We start from the raw sequence: 20537 nt of genomic DNA, 5'->3' as shown, positions 1-20537 counted from the left end.
CTAGTCTTCGTAGGGAGCGACGATATGAGCTCAAAAAAATAAAGAAAAGCGTTTCGTATACTTTATTAAATATTTTAGTTGACGTGTTTTAGAATTTTTTTTGCAACTATTCCCAAATACTGCAAACTACTCCTTAAAGTAATAAAGCGCATGAAAATCATGAAAAATCAGTTAAATTTGGAGGTGGTTTTCACCCCTTTAAAGTGGATGTCGGCACATAAAAAAAATACGTGACCCTTATTTTTTGAATACTACAATATATAAAAAATTTATTAAAATCGATGAGGTCGGGTTAGGAGGGGGGGGGGGGGTTCTTGTAAGCAATTCTATTAACTGCGATTATTTACAAATAGTATTTTCTGGTACGGCAAGTCAAACCCCCGAGCGTAGCGCTTACGCCATGCCAGAAAATGTCACTGGAGACACGCATATCGTATAATATTTTATAATAAAGCCTGAAAAATCTGAATGTTAAATCACTTTTGGTAGTACTACCTTGGGAATGGAGGAGAGTTGCGAAACAAGAGGAATAGAAAGAGCCAGATGAGATTTCAACTTAACTTCAATATAACAAATTTTTTGTACGCTACTAGCAGAATTTTACAGATTTTTACTATATGTTATTCTCTTGTTTATAGTAACGACTTGCAGTAGTGATGAGTATCGATGTTTGGAAGGCATTTGCATCAGTATTGATAAAAGATGCAATGGATATGCTGACTGCAGAAACGGCGATGATGAAGATTCATGTGGTAAATATACTTTTTTATCTTGGCATTTATCACAAATAATCATAAAACTGAATTTTCGAAGCTATGGTGAATATTTTAATCTTGATATTAATACACATCAGTTTGACATCAAGGTAAAATATCATTTCAAAGTCATTTTTTTTCGTGACTACGAGACTGACGAAAACATTTAAGTCTTTTACGGTGCTTTACTGAAAAATCAGATTAGGCCCTATGCCAAAACTTCATATGATAAAAAAAAATTGTAAAAACTCTAGTCAGTTGAGATTTTTTTAATTTAAAGTATGAGCGAATTTTTCTTTTAAAATATTATCTGCAATCATAAAAGTTTAAATCGTACCTTTAAATCGCTAAAAGAATCGTATAAGGACGCATTTAAACTAATTTTACTGCAGTTTGCAATCGCTGAGATTTTGGCATAATATCTTTCCTATAAAGATTTTTCATTACTCTGGTAGAAATGTTAACCAGTTCTTAAGTATTTATTGAATAATTTTAGGATTAGTCCAAACATCGTTATAGTATATCACGATATATACTATTTTATAGCCCGTGTGACATAAACCCTGCATTATCAATTTGCAATGTTTATTGCATTAAATAATAAATATGGGGAAAAGCAAGGGCCTAAAAAACTCAGTTTTAAATAAATTACAAAAACGTATTTTCTTATTAAATAATTGAAAAAACAATTTCAAACCAATACACTTTATTAAATAATTTTTCATGATACGTGCACTGAAAAGGCCACTTTCCATGCATGTAGAATGAATGGAAAATCGAGTTTTTCTCAGCAGCAGGAAAAAAACTACTCCCTTGGGAGGAAAAAACTTTTTTCTCCCAAGGGAGAATTGTTTCCTCACCCTACAGCCTATCCGATGAATGTGTGTGTCTATATAAGAATTTTAAAAATTTTAAAAATTTTCAGTATACTATTGTTTTACTTTGAAAAGTCCTCGAATTTCCTATTCCTTGCATATGCATGATAAGTGGCCTATTCCTGCACTTATCATAAAAAGTACGGTGTGCAACAAGGGGGGAGTGGCTTTTTCAGACTCGGGTGATGTTTTGATCACTCGTGTCCGTCTCGGGCGTCTACGGCACCCTCAACTCCCACTCGTGCTTAAAACATTACCCTCGCTAGAAAAATCCAATTTTCCCCCCTAGTTGCACAATATACTATTATTTTGATCAACATGGAGAGTAATACGTACAATTTCTGTAAATAATTTTAAACTATTATCTAATTTAATAAGAATTAATATAATTATGATTTAACGAAATAAGATGTCTTAATCAATTAATATTCAAATTCTACAACTGTATTTGAACTAAACTTATGAATATTGAAATGATAAGAAGAAGTTTTTTCTTCGAGGATATTTTCAGGGGCATTTACATCTTTCTTTTATTTGCATCAATAAAAACATATACCTCAAATGTTTTTAGTGTTTATTGTAGTTTACTATGGGCCTGTAATTTAAGTAAATTCTTATTATTACACAGTATAATAAAAAGCTTTTTAGATTATGGATAAGAAATTAGCGAAGAATCTCGACACCTGGTGACGTTTTCTACTTAAGAACTGGTTAATACGTGGTTAACCTAATTATTTTGCGCGATTTTCTAGTACTCATGCGCCGGTCGGGAGTAAACGTGTGCGACGGGAACTGCAGCTTAACTTTCCATGCCGAGCTGCGTCGCCTACAAGTTTCTTTTCGCGTCTAGTACTTAACTTAGACGGAAGTGTTAATATTTCGTAAGACTTTTCTTTTTACCAGCAGTAACTTTAACATATGTTTATAATCTCGGTCGATCACGTTTCTTATATGTATCGGCAGATACGGGCAAAGAGCTATGAGTCTGTTTTCAGCCTGAAATCAGGCATGTTTGAGTTGAAATTCTTTTATATGAAATAATCGATTACTCAATGTCTTAGCCAGCAGGTCTCGTTTATTTTCTACCAGGGTAGGGCATTATGCATAATGTTCATTTTAATTAACTTTCAAAGCCATTTTTATCCTATGTAGATCAAACTATTCATACGTGGATTTTGTACACCTCTTATTTTTGATTCTACTATCAGTAGAATGATATAGAACTTTTTTACTCAATCAAATGAGAGGAAAAATTTGTTTACCTTATTTTTGAAGCTTATATGCACACGCACACGCACTGAGAAAAATTATGTAATAAAAGTTGCTATAAGTTCAGAAAAAATTACGATGATTTCTAGTAATGGCGGGATATACTTGCATTCTGAAGATTTTTACTATATGTTAGTAATTTTTATTATGTACATAGTAAAAATTCTTACGAATTTGTGAAAAAAATTACTATAGTACATAGTATGGATTTGGCTTCAGTAAAATTTAATATGTAACATAGTAAAAATGGTTGTCTCTATTTATACTATACAGGAATTCTTTCCTGCGTCCCAGTTTGAGGTTATATGTCTTCCTAAACCTAATTTATGGTAATCGATGTTTCTTAAACTCAATTATTTTACGTGTATATAATATTAACGAACCATTATTTACTTTTTGCTGCTAATATTTATTAATTTTTGTTCTATTATTATTAATGTTAACCCATAAGTGAGGGTGCTGAATATGTCAGATCTGAAATTTGGTACATAACAGTTTTGTTTAGGTAAGTGGTCATTTAACTGCCATCCCGGAAATTCTGGTTCGATTCCCGTCACCGCCGAAAAAAAAATTAATTTCTTCATTAATTTATTCTAATACACCCTGGTAGAAACGTTCCCCATTTATTTGCCATCACTTGGCGAAATTCAAAAAGCTTTCCCCCTTTTAAGTATCGGTTTCCCAATAAGACCCCGTATTTCGCCACGGATTTCAGCATTTATTGCCCAACGAATATGGAGGATTTCAAAATATACTTCTGAGATTACGTTTTCTTAATAATTTTGATTAAGGGGACGGATACACCTTAAATTGTCAAAAAATGAAAAATTCAATTTTTTATTTATATTTTTCCTAAATTGTTTAAAAAATGAATTAAACTATTAAATATATTCAGGTATAATGTAAGAAACATAAAAGAATGTTTATATATGTGCCATATTATTAGGTAGGACATTTCTTGAATGAAAGAACGGGAAAAGAGCTTAAATCTAAAAAAAAGCCGAGAAATTTGCATCTTTTTTCATGATTTTTCCGCATTTTCAATTGTGCATAAATTTTGACAAAATCAAGCATTTTTAACGCATTTTTTTTTTTTTATTGAAGCTCTTTTCCCGTTCGTTCATTCTACCCTAATACATTTTCTGTTTGTGCCCTTATGCATTAGGTACATGCCATTGAATAATGGCTATTTTTCGACAAACTTTAGGGGCCTATAAAACAGTGTTACAAGGCACTTTGTCTTTTTCCGCTTCTGCAATGAGAAAATGGCATTTTCCTCGTAGAATTCCCCATATACACCTATAGAAACTATTTCAAACCGATATTTACATTTACGCACAAAAAACGGCCAAGTAAACATCCCAGACATCGTCATTGACAATGTCGGTATTCGCATCTAAGCACCGAAAACTATATTGCTGACATAAGCTACAATCGGGATATAAATAATATAACATTAATATAGAATTCGCCAACCGTTGCTCTTTTGTTGGCTAAACTTTCGCCAAGCATATTGGTGTAAAAAATTGGCGAATAATTGGTGTATTGGCCATTTTGGTTGGGGAAATTTCTACCAGGGTATAAATACGCGACTAAGAAAGGGTAAAAGGGGTTAAAATAAAAATTTTCAAAATATTTCATGAGCCTCAAAAATTACTACGTTACATATAGTAAAATTTAATATAATACAAGTATATCCCGCCGTCACTATGTATTATAGTAATTTTTCCTGAACTTATAATAACTTTTATTAGATCATTTTTCTCAGTGCACACATTAGACACACACGCACACCTCCTCGAATCAACGTAGATATGTGTAAAGTCTTCTAAAATTAATGTTTGTCTTTTAATTTAGAAGATATAAAGCTAGCTAGCTAGCTATAAGAACTTTTAAGGAGGTCCCAAAGTCCAAACTTTGAAAAATATTTAAAAAATTGCATTTTTCAAGGTTTTCTCGACGACATTTTGTTGAAATAACTTGAAACTTCGGAAAATGATCGGTCATTACATAACGGAAAGCAACTACATCTTGGTTTTTCGTAATTTTTTTTATTAATTGTTATCAGTAAATTAATGGTTTTTCAGTCTGCCATTTTGTAGCGAGAAATTTGAATTTTTAATTGACTTTGGGAACCCTTTAAGATCTCTGATAATAAAGGATCCGATTTTCGCATAGTTCTTGAGGAAGCTTGATGTACACTCGAGGGACAAAATCCTTCTATATATCCTGGTCCACCCGTCATGACATTTTTTTCGCAGAGCTTACTGGGTTGTAAATAATTTTGTGCGCAATCCAGTTAACACTGCCGAAAAGTCTCATGGCTGGCGGACCAGAATATTTAAAGTTTACTAACTGAATCTAGCGCGCGCTTCATGCGCTCAATTTTCTTAGAATCGTATTCAGACCGAATATTTGTTTCTTAACCAATCAAATTGCCTTATTAATGACTTCAAAACATCTGGTCATCACTTTTTTTAAGATTCTTCCCCTTAGTGCCCCTCGGAGTGTACTGCGAGTAAAAATAATTAAGTATAATTTGGGCGTCCAAGCCCCGTGAGATGGCTCTGGTGTCGCAGCTGAGAGTTATACCAAAGTCACGTCACGTTTCTATTTATCATTTTCTTTATTTAGTTGCAATTCGTTAGTTATTTCGCAATGACCAGTGCAATTGTTGAAATTTTTGAGTTAATGAAATATATCAATGGGGGAAGTAGATCATTTGAGGAAGGTTGCAGAATCTTAAATTCTAATCATATTCTATTATGTGGGCTTTGTAGTACTTCAAATGTTCAAAATGTGCAAGTGGATGAATACTTACATGAAATGAATATTCAAATCACCACTAATAATGGTAACAGTAAGACCCTGAACGCTCATTGTAGTTGTCAGGCAGGAAATTCTGGGCAGTGCAAACACATTGTAGGTGTTTTTTTACTTCTAAATCGGTAAGTAAATGGGAAATTGATGCATTTAATTGAAATTGAAAAGTTGCTTTTTATTTGTGAAAGAGGTTAAGGTACCTACATTGATGATTGTTTTGGTATAACTCTCAGTGCTTCTAAATTCTACCGCTAGGTGTGCCAATTTTGCTTGGACGCCCGAATTAAAAACAAAAAGGGATGCATTTCCAAGTGGTTAGAAATAAAATAGTATTTTTAAAAAAAATGTAAGTGTTAGCGTATCTGTTACGTTGCACAACTATGTAATGATTATCTGTTACGTACTTCAAATTAAAGAAGCAGAATTGACAGAGCACGCGTTGCAAGAAAAAAAGATTAAAATTTAAATTGCTTTCGTGCATATAAATAAATATATTTTTAAGTAATCATTTTGAAGAATGATATAAAAAATATCTTTGGTGATGTAAAATTTATCAACGCTAGGAGAGGGGCACACACACACGCACACACACTTACATATATATATGCGGATATGCGAGAGGGGGAAAGGTGAGATAGAGTTAAATGTGAATGCGTTGGTTGCTATTAAACGATTTGATTAACTTGAAATGTTTCATACGTGAATTTTTTTCTCAAATAATATTTCATCAAAATTCATTAACATTTATTTCTTACATGAAATAGATTGCAGACCTGACGATTTCTATTGCGAAGATGGAAACTGTGTTTCCTATAGTTCTTTATGCAATGGAATTCAAGACTGCAGAGATGGTTCTGATGAAAGAGATTGTGGTAATTATATTATCACCGAAAGTAGTGATTTATGTAGTAATTCTTAAATGAATCATTTTTTCACGATAAATAATTTTGTTTGACTTTGCTGGAATATTAATTCAAGGAAATCTTTACCCTTATGAAAGAGTCTGCAATCGCAGTTGCAGAATGACATGCATATTTTCTACATTATACTTTTTGCAGTATTATCTTTACAGAATGTCTGCAGCTTTATTATAATAGTATAATAATGCATTACGATACTAATGGCATAAGTCATACTTTACAGCACGGCGTGTATAAGCACCCTACCGTAGGGAGTGCCATGAAGAATAACTAATGGCACGTGTATAGTACATTTCGATACGGGTGTGGAAGGTGATTATTTGCCTCATGCGACGTTTTTCACACCAGCGTAGCGAGTAAGAAAAGTCAAATGAGGTGAAAATCACCTTACGCATCAGTCGAGAAACGTATTTCATACTACGAGAATCTAAAACTCAATTTAAATGTGTGATTTTTAAGTTATGTAGTATAAATTATTATTTATGAATAATATTATCAGAGGGAGAAAAATAAATAGGGGAGATGCACATTAACTAGCGTGGAATGCCATTAGTTGCCAGCTTCTGTAGGTAGGTCCGTAGTTTTTAACGTTTTAAAAGTCGGATTCAAGGCCGTGTTACTCGAGCGAGAGGAACAAAGTTGATTGGAAAGTATTGTTTTTCTCATTTTTAAAGCTGCTAAAAGATAATTTTCACTTCTTTGGAAAATCAATATTAGGCAAGTTCAATGAATTTTACCTTCATAGAAGAATAGTTTGAACTTTGAACTTTCGAAAAAGTCTGGAGTTAGCCCTTTATCCTGCATCGTTCGATCGAAGAACAACAAGGCGTAATCACACGTTTGATTTTGTTGAAACAAAGCATTTATCTCCAGTATGGATCGCCCGGCTGAAAGTAATCGTATGAAAATCGTATGAGTACTTAAATGAGAATCGTAAAAGTGCCCATATGAGGGTCATATGATACTCTTGACCGAATTCCTATATACTATTTTCATATACTATATTGCGAACTCTCATAAAAATATGCATACATATCATGCTACATACCCTATAACGCTATCCTGATACTTATTTAAATTGCTTTCTCTCTCTCTCTCTCTCTCTCTCTCTCTCTCTGGACTCTTAATTTGTTAAGATATATCGAGAAAATTATTTTTACATAAATATTGCATTGAAAAAATCCGGACTCCCCAGTTGTTACCACCCAATTCGATCACTTTAGTAGAATTAAATAAAATATTAATATTAATATGAAATAAAAATTTAGTAGAATGAAATAATCGTTTTTTAACAAACACATCTTTGTATGCTTTATTCATTATTATAGCACACTGTAACCTAAGTCCGCCTTTTAGTCACGCCTATTCGTGACCTAAGTAATCCTTTTTTGCACCGAGTTAATCACACTTACTACGCTCGTGCTCTAAAGTCACGGTGCAAAATAGGACTGCTTATGACACGGATAAGTGTGACATCGGGCTTAGGTAGGCTGTGCTATAATGTACTATTATTGAGACACACTGATTGTAATTGAGTAATAATAAATAAAACATACAAGAACGTGTAAGCTATAATTACTATACTAAAGTAATCGACATAAAAGGTCACGATGACTCGGTAGTAAAAGGCTTACTTCATAATCTTGAGATTCTGGGTTAAAATCTCCACGAGTCCACGTTCAGATAACGGAAGAGCATGTAGTATAATTCTTTATTTTTATGAGAGTTCGCGATATATCATATGGCATTTATATGATTTTCATATGAGGATTCGATTGAGAGTATAATATAAGTCTTATATGAGTACTCATACAATTTTCGCATGGTTATTTTCAGCCGGGCGTGTTTTAGCATGAGATTGTGAGTAGGTCATGCGGATTGTTTGATATTTCAATGTAAGACTTTCAAACGCTTACAATAGCCAAAAAAGTATTGTTTATAACGTGGAATTTCCTTGAGGAAAAGTGGAAAAGAGGAAAAGTTATAGTAAAATTCGCTAAGTAGTTCCACATTGGGTGCATCTTCCCTATAATAGGGAACATACATACATTTTTTCAATTAATTCTAAAATTAAATATTAAAATTATGTAAATTTTGAAAAATAAAGATTTGGAAGGAGAATTTACGAATTGATTTATAACGAACAATAAAATTTTAAGTCCTAAAATATTTGAAATGTAGAATTTTGAAAAATTAAATTTTGAAGTTACTAAAAATATCCCTTTCACAATATTTCGATTCAACATTTTTATTTTATAAATTTTTTCATTTAAAGCCTCAGTTTATAAATTTTAAAATTCTAATATTCACCCTTTATAATTTTTATTCTTCAAAATTTTTACCCTTACCCACGTTTGTTTGCGCGTTCCAAATGACGTTATGTTTGGATCACTAAATTTTTAATGAGTTACTCAATTATTTATTTTTGTTTTTCTTGTTTTAACTTGAACTCACCGAGTAAAATGTACAAGTACAAATGCAGTATGGACTATACAGTCACATAGCGATTACAATTTATACTACATTGGCCAGTTAATCATGATCATAAGCATTGGATTTTCATGTTGTTATAGTTAGTAAAAGTCTTTACTTTTATTTCATGAGGTAAACTGCATAAATGCACTAAAAACACCTCAGGGCATAACCTGCACGATTGACGGGCATCCAGTGCCCCCTAGATTTTCATGCAGCGGAGTCACGAGTATCAGACTCCAGCACTCAGCAGCCCGAAATCGCTGAAATTCTTCGAAGAACAATGCACATCTGGGCGTTGAAGCAAAAGTGGCACACCTAGCGGTTGAGCTCGGTACTGCTGAGAGTATACCGTAAACAAACCCTATTTTAAAAGTGCTCCACCTTTATGCTGGAAGTTTGAATTTTTACCAGCGCCCACACGTTACACCTCAATAATCATTAATTACTTAAATAGGCTTAACGGTCAAAAAGTGGGTATTAGGGAATTTCAGCACGTGTAGTAGGTATCAAAGAATATAACAAAATTAAGTTTCTTAGATAAAAGTTTAAATTAACATTTTATTTTGTCGGACAAATTTTAAGAAGCAGTGGCCATTTTGCTAACTACAATTTGACTTTTTCCGACGAAATACGTCGCTATTATTTAATTTTAATTGCTTAATTTTTTTTTAAACATTCCTTAATACTTATTGCAAGTGCTGAAACTCGATTTCCGGTGATAAGGTTAGTTAATTAATTATAATAAACAAAAAAAGTTTTCCCCGCTAGGTGGTGGGTCACTCGAGGAGTGGAGAACTCTTAAGGGATGTCGTTCCAAAAGCTTCGTAAATGCACCACGGCCTACGGGATTTTGTATTTCCAAACTTCTAGAAAAACAGCTTTCTGTCGATTTTTCCGATCGAATTTTTCTTTCGGTAGAATAATTCATTAAACTTAACACTATGGCGCTACAGACTCGGTTTTTCATTTGCAAGCTTTATTTAAAAAGTTTTATGTAAAATTAGATTTTAAGATTGGCGCTGCAATCGCATGAGTACGACGAAGTACGCGTAAACATCTGTTCGCATTTCCAAGATTTTAGAAAAACAAAAAGATCGATCAAAATTTTCTTTCGATAGAACGATTCATTAAACTTAACACTACGGCCCAACAGATTCGGTTTTTCATTTGCAAACTTTATTCAAAAAGTTTTATGTAATAGAAAAACAGTGTTTTTTGGGACGACACCCCCTTAAGCCACATAAACGAAGAGCGAATAAAATCAGTACCTCTAAAACCATTCTTGTGTGTACATCTGTTTACTTACCTCTCCCGAATACAGTATATTAGGTAATAATTTTTTTACTACTAAATTTTGGTGCACATAGGGTTTATTGTGCGCGGTTTTAGGTCTCGACAACTCATCAGTGCGTCCGTTTCACATCAGCCGGGAAAAAACGCACCGCCACGTTTACCTATACACATATATACTAATCTTGAGAACCGTCTTGCACATTGTCATTTACCCCTTCAGTATTCCGGTAAATACTAATTTTTTATTTCACAGGGTATACAATAGTAAAATGAAACAATATTATATTTGTGTGTAATATTTTGTCTAGAATCTAATAAAAAAAACAAAAAAATAATTTTCTATCAAGTTTAGCAAAATTTTTATATTTTTTCTTAGAAGATTAAATTTCCTACTGCATATCATGTGACTTCGGTATAACTCTTAGCGCTCGTATCAGCGCCCTCTAACGGAGCTTGAACTCCCGAATACAGTGCGTGCGTAGACATGTACAACGTTGCGCGTTTTTGGGCAGCATCCAGAAGCCCGTAATCAGCGGCATTGAGTTACACATCACAGCCTTAAGGGGAGGTGGGAACTATAGCTTCGCAAATTCGCCACGGGGTATTTAGTATTTCAAATGCCAAAAAAACTAAAAGCCGTATTGACATTTTTTATCGGTAGAATGATTCACTTATCTCAAACCTATGGCGCTCTGCTCATTATCTTGATGAAGTTTCAAATTAAAAAAAGTTAATAAGTGAAATTGGTATTTGAGGTTGGTGCTGTAATCGCATGAACACGCGTAAACACCCGCTTGTATTACACAACTTTTACAAAAACCAAAAGTCCGATTGGTATTTTTTTTCGACAGAATGATTCACTAAACTCAACACTATGGCGCTCTGGTCTTGGTTTTTATTGAAAGCTTTATTTAAAAAGTTATATATGGAACAGAAAAACAGTGTTTTCAGCTCCCATCCCCTTAAGGTGTTTTCAATGTGTTCGCCTACATATTTAATCAAATAAAATTTTATAGCATCTGCTTGCCCCAAGTCCACCATGTCAAAGATAAACGTGATAGGACTTAGGGCAGGTTGGTGCTGTAAAATAGTATGCGATACTTGTAACCTAAGTCGGCATTTTTACGGCGCTGTGGTATCGCTGCTAACTAACTATGCGCGGTGTAATAAAGTGCCATTTAGATCACATGTATTGCAATGTACATACTACTAGAGCCCTAATAACCATTCTACATTCGCATTTTACAAGTAAACAGCATGCAGCAGTAACAGTAAACGCTATACTATGATATTTACTTTCGTATCCAAAACTTAAGTCCGCTTCAGCAGACGTGAAAAGTCTACATAAGCGCTGAAGGAAAAGCTGTAGAAATGTTGCAAGTCTATAGGAAAGTTCTGCAAAAAGTATGGAGAAAATATGCATGCCAGGCTATAGAGTTAACTGAAAATTTGTTTCGTAAGGAAAGCGTGAAATCATCTTTGTTTTAAAAGCAGTTTCTATAGTATAAATGATTTAAGAATTTTTTAATATATTTTTATCTGCTAATTTACCTTATACTTTTTAATTCTTAGACATTGCCCCTTGTCCTTCTACGGAGTTTACTTGCGGTGATGGTTCTTGTATACCTAAGAAATTAGTATGTGATGGAATAGACCACTGTTTGGGGGCAGAAGATGAGCTTGAATGTGGTACATACTTATTCATGCAAATTAATATTTACGTTTAGAAATTTCGATATGACTCTCAATACTTTAATTCTCTTTCATTAATGTCAGTACTAATTGTCAAACTAATTGTTGGAATATGTATTAGAGTGGAACCTTTTATGAATGTAATTTTTTTAATTCATCTAGTTTAATTCTACATTTTTGATTAGCAAAAAACTGTACGCCAATCCAATTCAAATGTGTGAGTGGAAACAAATGTATAGAGCGCATCTACAGATGCGATGGACACCCAGACTGTCCTGATAGGAGTGATGAAGATTGTTACGATGGATTTTCAAACGGATCTATAAAACTCGAAACGCCGTTAAGAACTAGTATGGCATAACTTCGTTTGTTTTTCTTTTTCAAAATACTTTCTTAATGATTAACAAGATTATATTTAAACTTTAGTACTTACACGTATGCATAAATTATACTATTCTGCTCGAACTAATAGCATGAAATCTCTATTATTGAAAAATAATAACGTCGATTTTACTATCTTGACTTGCATGTATTAACATGTATATGTCTAATCTCAGACGCTGTAAATTCCAAAACTAGCAGTGTATATATTATATTCTCAGTCTTTACTTCTAGATTCTGTTCTATCATTTAACTTTCAACATTTAATATTTTATTATATACGCACATTTTATTCTTATATGTTTATCTTGCTATAAATAAAAAGTAATTAAACAAATTTATTACTTTGTGTAGTGCAAAAATGAACACCACTTTGTAGATCAAGTGGAATCCTTTTTTTTATATATTTCACTCTGTTGAGCTTTTTTATAATTTTAATTAATTGTAGACATAAATTTCGTATATAATTCACGTAAAAAAGTGTCTAAGCTTAAATTGAATCCTACATAATATAACATCGTTATATAACTTTAATGAAATTACAATATGCAAAACTAGTTCAATTATTATGCATAACATTTTTTACACTGTTGCATTTATTGTAAAACTTCATAGTAATAGTATATAGGCACATATTAAGGTATGTGCAACACAATGTATTACACTGAATTTTTAAGTAATTTATTTTTTTTTTATAAATTAAATTATGATTCATTATTTCTTCTTCAAGTGCTCATGTAAAGCATTAACTTATCAAGGGGGGATAGAGCTGCGTTGGCAAATAAAAGTATACGAAGTATACGACACGGTGACGGCTCGGATCGTGGCCCTTATGTACTTTGAAACTTGCCTGTCTAACCTTAACGAACATTTTCTAAATGCATTTATATTATTATTGTTGCACCTATATCTGTTTTCTCGCTATCTAGTTAAAAGCTATTCACCTAATCTTTCTTGAAGAAAAAGACTCATTCTATAAATATTAGTTTATTAGTAAAATATTGCGGGTTGAAATTCAGCTTGATATATTACTTTTCGTTCAGAGTGTCCATTTCTTCTCTTTTAAGTGATCATCCGGTCACGTGACCTCCAAAAGTAACTTCGTATGATTTTTGCAGATGTGACTAAGTACAATAATAAGCTATAGTGTATACACTGAAAAAAACACAGTCATTGCTGCTGTAAAGTCCGGTAGTTTTAACCGTTCTGTCACCGTAACGACTGTTCAGTAAGAACAACGGTGTGCTACTGGTAGTTTTGGCGAGTCGCGACTCGTAAAATTGCTCGCTTACGCGGGACACCAACAAAGACGACCGAACTGATTCTTTAAAACTACTGAACTCTACGGTAATTTTGGCGAGTCTTCGTACAATGACGGATTACTGGTGCGATTTCAGTTAAAATGGCTAAGTTTTTTTTCAGTGTAGCGTTTTTGAGGTTAAACCCAATGTTTATCCTAATCGGAGTAGTAAACAGTTCTAATTTGATACTACTCTCATTACTAAATATGATTGTGCTTTAGAACTTGATTTGCATAGGAATTCTGGATTAGTCATTATGTTAAAATATATAAAACTGTATACAATAACTCGAACGATGACCATTGCAGATAAATGCATCGCATTCTACCAAGATCATGCATGTAATGTACCAAGTTTTTTGGTCAATGTAAGTTGCAGCTTATATTTTCATAAATTTTCTTAGTTAGCAACTGCGACGCTAGCACGACGACAGTCTCAGCTTTCGGATCAGAAGGAAGCAAGTTCGATTCCTGGTCGAAGAGTTTTTTTCATTACACGGAAAAAATGGTTGGTAAAGGTAACCAAGTTGAACTTGGTGAACTGCGAAATGGTTGTTACAACCAACTGTTTCGTAAATCTGCCTACTCCGGCTTTGTCATAGTAACTAAGCCAACAATGGTAATCAACTCGAAGCCTTGAAGTTGGACAAATGGAATTTTTATAATGGTTTACTAACATTTTTGGTAAATTTACCAAGTTTTTTGGTCAATTCAAGTTGCAGCTTATATTTTCAAAAATTTTCTTAATTACCAACTGCAACGGTAGGGTGACGACAGTCTCCGCTTTTGGATCAGAAAGAAGGGAGTTCGATTCCTTGCCAGGGAAGAGTATTTTTTATTAAATATATTTTAATTTGTTAAGTTGTAAGCGTGCACGGAAAAAAATGGTTAGTTGTGATAACCGAGTACTTGGTTGGGATAACCAAATTGCTTGGGAAAATACGCACCAACTATTTTGTTGGTATCATTAACCAAGTGGACTTAGTTAAGATAAATTGGTAACCATAACCAACTGTATGGTGATATTTTATGTAGTCGCGAGGCGACAAACACTATTTAATCTTGGTTATCTTAATCAACATATTGGTTTGTAGTACAAACAAAATATATCGATAATGATGATTAATTTGTCAGTACAAACAAGATAATTATTGGTTCAAGAAATAATTTAGTTCTGATTACTGAAAAAAATAGTCTGTTTAATAAGTTTGTTTCCAGAATGATGAAGAAAAAAATTTGTTTCTGTTTTTTTTTACTTTTTTAAATTTATTATTTATTGTTTATTCATTTATTATTAATTATTGTTATTTATTTATACATGCAGATTAATTTATAGACCCGTTTACAAGTGTGCTCTTATTTTTTACATTTAATTTACATGTTTACAATTTTATAATACAATTGATATAGCTGAAAAATATTTCTACCTCACTGGGGATCGAACTCGGGTCCTTTAAGTCCAAAGGCGGAGACTCTGTCGTCGTGCTAGCGATGCTGTTGGTAAATAAGAAATTTTTGAAAATATAAGCTGCAACTCGAATTTCCACTAATATCTTGGTAATTACAACAAAAATGTTGGTTGACCCACTATGAAAACAGTGATGTACCAGAAAAATTGTTGTCCTTACCAAGTAAATTGGTTAGTAACCTATAAAGTTGAAATCCGAGTTGCAGTTTATATTTTCAAAAATTTTCTTATTTACCAACAGCATCGCTAGCACGACGACAGAGTCTCCACCTTTGGACTTGAAGGACCCCAGTTCGATCCCCAGTGAGGAAGAAATTTTTTTCAGATATATTAATTGTATTATATAATTGTAAATATGTAAATTAAATGTAAAAAATAATAGCACACTTGAAACGGGTCTATAAATTAATCTGCATGTATAAATAAATAACAATAATTAATAATAAATGAATAAACAATAAATAATAAATAAAAAAAAAGTAAAAAAAAACAGAAACAAATTTTTTTCTTCATCATTCTGGAAACAAACTTGACTATTTTTTTCAGTAATCAGAACTAAATTATTTCTTGAACCAATAATTATCTTGGTTGTACTGACAAATTAATCATCATTGTCGATATATTTTGTTTGTACTACAAACCAATATGTTGATTAAGATAACCAAGATTAAATAGTGTTTGTCGCCTCGCGACTACACAAAATACAACCATAAAGTTGGTTATGGTTACCAATTTTTCTTAACTAAGTGCACTTGGTTAATGATACCAACGAAATAGTTGGTGCGTATTTTCCCAAGCAATTTGGTTATCCCAACCAAGTACTTGGTTATCACAACTAACCATTTTTTTCCGTGTAATCACCCGAGGGAATGATTTACTTTAGTTCCGTGTTGCATATAGAACTTTATTTACGACTTAATTGTGTAGCCACTTTATTGTCTCGAAAAGTGGGACCTACACATTCATTGTTGATACATCTACGATCAGAGTAATTAGAAATTACTTGTCTGAGGTTCATCAATTTGTCAGTTTAATCAGTCATGTACGGTCGATACTATTTTTTACTCTTGTCCGACTGTTTTGCTTTCACCTGAAAGAAACTTTTTACTAGTAGTTTTTTAAGTTTTCTTGTAAAAAATGTTGAAATCAGTTACCAGGGCTTTGGAACTGAATTAGTAGATTGTTATTATGTAAAAGAATTTTTTTTAAAAAACTCACATTTTTAAAATCAAACAGCATATCTTATGAAAAGAATTGTGTCGATATTTCCTCATAAGAACTGCGTACCATAAATTTATTTATCTTCAGAGTTAAAAATTCACAACTGGAAATATTGGTTTCTACATGTCCGACGATTACGTAAGGAGAACCCTTTTAATCCACCCGAAGATTCAAGATAAAGCAAATTTCATATATAATTCACGTAAAAAAGTCTCTAAGCTTAAATTGAATCGTACATAATATAACATCGTTATATAACTTTAATGAAATTACAATATGCAAAACTAGTTCAATTATTATGCATAACATTTTTGACACGGTTGCATATGTTCATAGCATAGGCACATATTAAGGTATGTGTAATACAATTTATTACACTGAACTTTTAAGTAATTTATTTTCTTTTATAAATTAAATTATGATTCATTTTTTTTTAATGGTAAAATTATTTCTACATGACCGACAATTACGTAAGGAGAACCCTTTTAATCCACCCGAAGATTCGAGATAGAGTAAACAGTTCATGTTAAATTGTACGAAAAAGCCTTTTCTTTTATTAACAATTTCTCAGATTGATAGAATTTTTCAATATAGTATCGATTACATGATATTTGTAAAAAAAGATTGACAGTTTTTATTTGCTTGCATGTATGAAATTAGAAGTATATGCGTTTTCAACTTTTTTGATGCATTGTATTAACATATAACTAATTGACTTAAATTCAAGCACGATAGAAAATTTATACGACGATTACAAAAAGCCGATTAAAAACGAAGCTAAGTTTGCCGTGTTGGTAGCTATTTTATGATGACAGCTAACTTTGTTGATCAATCAATATTTATGTATTTTAAAAATTTGTTCTATTAAATTGAGGAAATATTAAATTAAAACCTGAGTTCGTAAATGTTTGCCGACAATCAATGGAGTAACAAGACCGTAGTTTTCCTCACTTAATAAGTATATCGCATTAGTAGTATATCGAGTCGGAACTGAGGGAATTTAACTAAGATCGATTCCGCACTCGGTGATTATCCCACTCGTAAAAATCTGTTGGTATTATTTGAATATCATAAGGTAAAGAGGTCATCAGTTCTCAAATTCTACTCAAGATGCTCTTTTCAGAACTCAAGACCCTTTCTCTCAATGAAGTTAATTCTCTCAATAAATTTTAATATATAGTTTTCTCAGTTACTAATTTTTATGTGCAAGTATGTCCCGTTATTACTTAAGATTATAGCAATTTCTATTCAAGTTATTTTAATTTTTATTATATCATTTTTCTCAGTGTATGATCTGTAACTTGATTACATATCGTCGCTCCTAACAAAAAGTAGTATAGTTCAGATTTGTTAAGAAGACTAGTACATTTCATTTTTGCCGCGAAGACTAGTACATTTCAGATCTTTCCAAATGAAAATATCCAACTGTTTTGAAGAAAAATACATAGTTATTTTGGTTAAAACTAATAAAATTGCAATATTTTTAAAGTTGCCAAATAATTTTTCAAAAATTAATCGAAATTAAAAAAATTTTTATTAAAAACTTTAATTAAAAAAAAAATCAATATTAAATCTCACAACTTTTTAAATTTTGAAATTTTTGAAAAATTATTTGGCAACTTTAAAAATATTGCAATTTTATTAGTTTTAATCAAAATAACTATTTGCTTTTCTTCAAAACAGTTGGATATTTTCATGTGGAAAGATCTGAAATGAACTAGTCTTCGCGGCAAAAATGAAATGTACTAGTCTTTGGGGGAAATCTGAAATGTACTACTTATCGTTAGGAGCGACGATATGAAGATATATAAACACGTGTATTCATGTAAGGACATATGCAATCATATTGTATAACAGTTAGCTTACTGAAAAATTAAAATAATTCTGATTCATGTAAGATCGTATCGACGGCTCCCAGGCAGAAGGACCTATCTCGGGCACCGCTCCGACAAGGACCTATCCCGGCTGCCGCTTTGAATTCGCCTTATTCCGGACGCCTCTCAAATAAGGACCTATCTTGGCCGCTGCTCCGAAAACGCCCTATCCCGGCCACCTCTCCGATAAGGACCTATTTCAAACGAGATTTTATTTTCTCAAATTTTCTAGTGGCAGTACTGCGTGATTTTCAAATACGACTTTACAAGGCATAAAATGCGCGTAAAAAATTCTGAAGAAAATCAGAATTACTTATTTTTCATTGCCAATGCTTATATCGTCGCTCCCTACGAAGAGTAGCACTGTTCAAATTTCCCGTCATAAGTAGCACACTTCATTTGACGCACGCTAGACTTAGCACAACTCGCGCATTTGCTGCGAAAACTAGCACAACTCAAACTTTCAACAACGATTTTCTATAAAAATTTCCCGATTTTTGCAAAACTATCCCTAATGAACATTTTAAATATTCACAATTACAACTTTTTACCGAATTTAAAATTGCTTTCACAAATACAATAATTTTTTACAAGAATTTTTTTTAGAAATTTCCGAAAATTTTCAAAACTCTGAGGTTTGTCTGTCTTTGTCCAAGGTTTTCATGAACTTAACCAACTCAATAACCCAATAAAAATGTAAAATACTCACATTTTAAGTAATATAAAGTCACGAGTTGTGCTAGTCTTTGCGGGAAATGCGTGAGTTGTGCTACCCTTGGCGGCATTTCTAAACTATGCTACTTTTATGCCTTGTAAAGTCGTATTTGAAAATCACGCAGTGATTCAGCTGTTCGTACACAGCATGATACACTGAGAAAACTATATATTAAAATTTACTAAATATGTAGGAAAAATTACTATATTATATAGTGACCGCAGGTCATACTTGCTCCATGACGATTTTTATTATATTCATAGTAATAGTTGTTAGACTTATATTAAAAATTGTTACATGTTTATTAGAAATTACTACATTATATAGTAAAAATTATTTTAAGAATTTCTCCGTGTGCCAGAATTTGAGGTTATAAAGTTGATTTAAGCAGTAATCAGAGTCCAAAATCTATAATCTTTTGTTTATCTGGTATTATTAAGTGATAAAATATCATTCGCTGCTATTGTTTATTAATGTTGGTAAATTATTAATATTAACTCATGAGTAAATGTGATTAATATATCGGATTTGAAATTCGGTACATAACAGTATTGTTTGGGTAAGTGGTCAACGCGCTCGACTCCCATGGCTGAGGTCCAGGTTCAATTGCCGTCACCGCGAAAAAATTTCTTTCTTTCATTTATTTCTTTCACTTTATAACATTTTAATATCAATAATAATTATAATAATAATAATAATCGAATAAGCGCGTAAAATTGACCAGCAAAGAAAAAAATTAAATTTAAAAATATCAAGTAGCGCGGTAGCTCCGCGAAGGCAAGTTTAAGAAGCAGACGAAGCCGCGGCGCCTGTGACACTATTTACTTCTATATTGGTGTTCGGATTTTTCATGATACAGAAAAGAATGCTTATCGTTACTGTTCGTGAGTTTTTTTGGCTTATCAGTATGTTTTCTAAGCTAAACTATGGTTTACAATGAAAATATTTGTTAAAAAGCCGTTTCGTTTAATAATAAATGAGTTTATATATCACGAATTCTCAAAACAGTATCTCTACTTTTTTCTCCAGTGTGGTAGGACCGTGAAGTTGACTTTCTTGCCTAAAAGTGGTAGGACCGTGAAGTTGGCCGCACAAGCTAATATGTGTAATACAGTAGGGTATCGCTTTCCCACAGATTTCTATAAGTAATACAGTTGGGTATCGCTTTCCCACAGATTTATATAAGTAATTCGCAAGTTAAGGCAAAAGTGGCACACCTGGCGGATATATTCGGAAGCTCTGAAAGTTATACCAAAACAAGTGATCATAACCTCGCAATGATACAGTCATTTCTTTGATCTGACCCCACTGTTGGCGTAAATCAGTACATCCTAATATTTCTATAGAATCTTTTGTGTTCCTAATCATAAATATTAAATCAATATTTATTATTCATATATTAGTCTTCGAAAAGGTATGTGTATATATATATATATATATATATATATATATATATATATATATATATATATATAT

General features: G+C 32.3%; 1 protein-coding gene across 11 annotated transcripts in view; it reads left to right on the top strand.

Moving 5' to 3' along the window:
- Positions 1-20537, top strand: part of LOC100114823 (basement membrane-specific heparan sulfate proteoglycan core protein) — a 162425-nt gene that overhangs the window by 55045 nt on the left and 86843 nt on the right. For 5 of the 11 annotated variants that reach the window (XM_031922421.2, XM_031922420.2, XM_031922419.2 and 2 more), the window contains 4 exons: positions 639-752; positions 6487-6594; positions 11983-12099; positions 12288-12452. The exons of 1 other annotated variant lie outside the window; for it this stretch is intronic. In XM_031922421.2, coding sequence (XP_031778281.1) covers positions 639-752; positions 6487-6594; positions 11983-12099; positions 12288-12452 — 504 coding nt within the window. The remainder of the gene's footprint in view (positions 1-638; positions 753-6486; positions 6595-11982; positions 12100-12287; positions 12453-20537) is intronic. 5 more of the 11 variants (XM_031922424.2, XM_031922423.2, XM_031922422.2 and 2 more) reach the window with 1 other exon arrangement.

The sequence above is a fragment of the Nasonia vitripennis genome, assembly GCF_009193385.2.
Source record: "Nasonia vitripennis strain AsymCx chromosome 1 unlocalized genomic scaffold, Nvit_psr_1.1 chr1_random0015, whole genome shotgun sequence".
NCBI lineage: Eukaryota > Metazoa > Arthropoda > Insecta > Hymenoptera > Pteromalidae > Nasonia > Nasonia vitripennis.
Note: the sequence above shows the minus strand (reverse complement) of the source record. Positions and strands in the feature narration are given on the sequence as shown.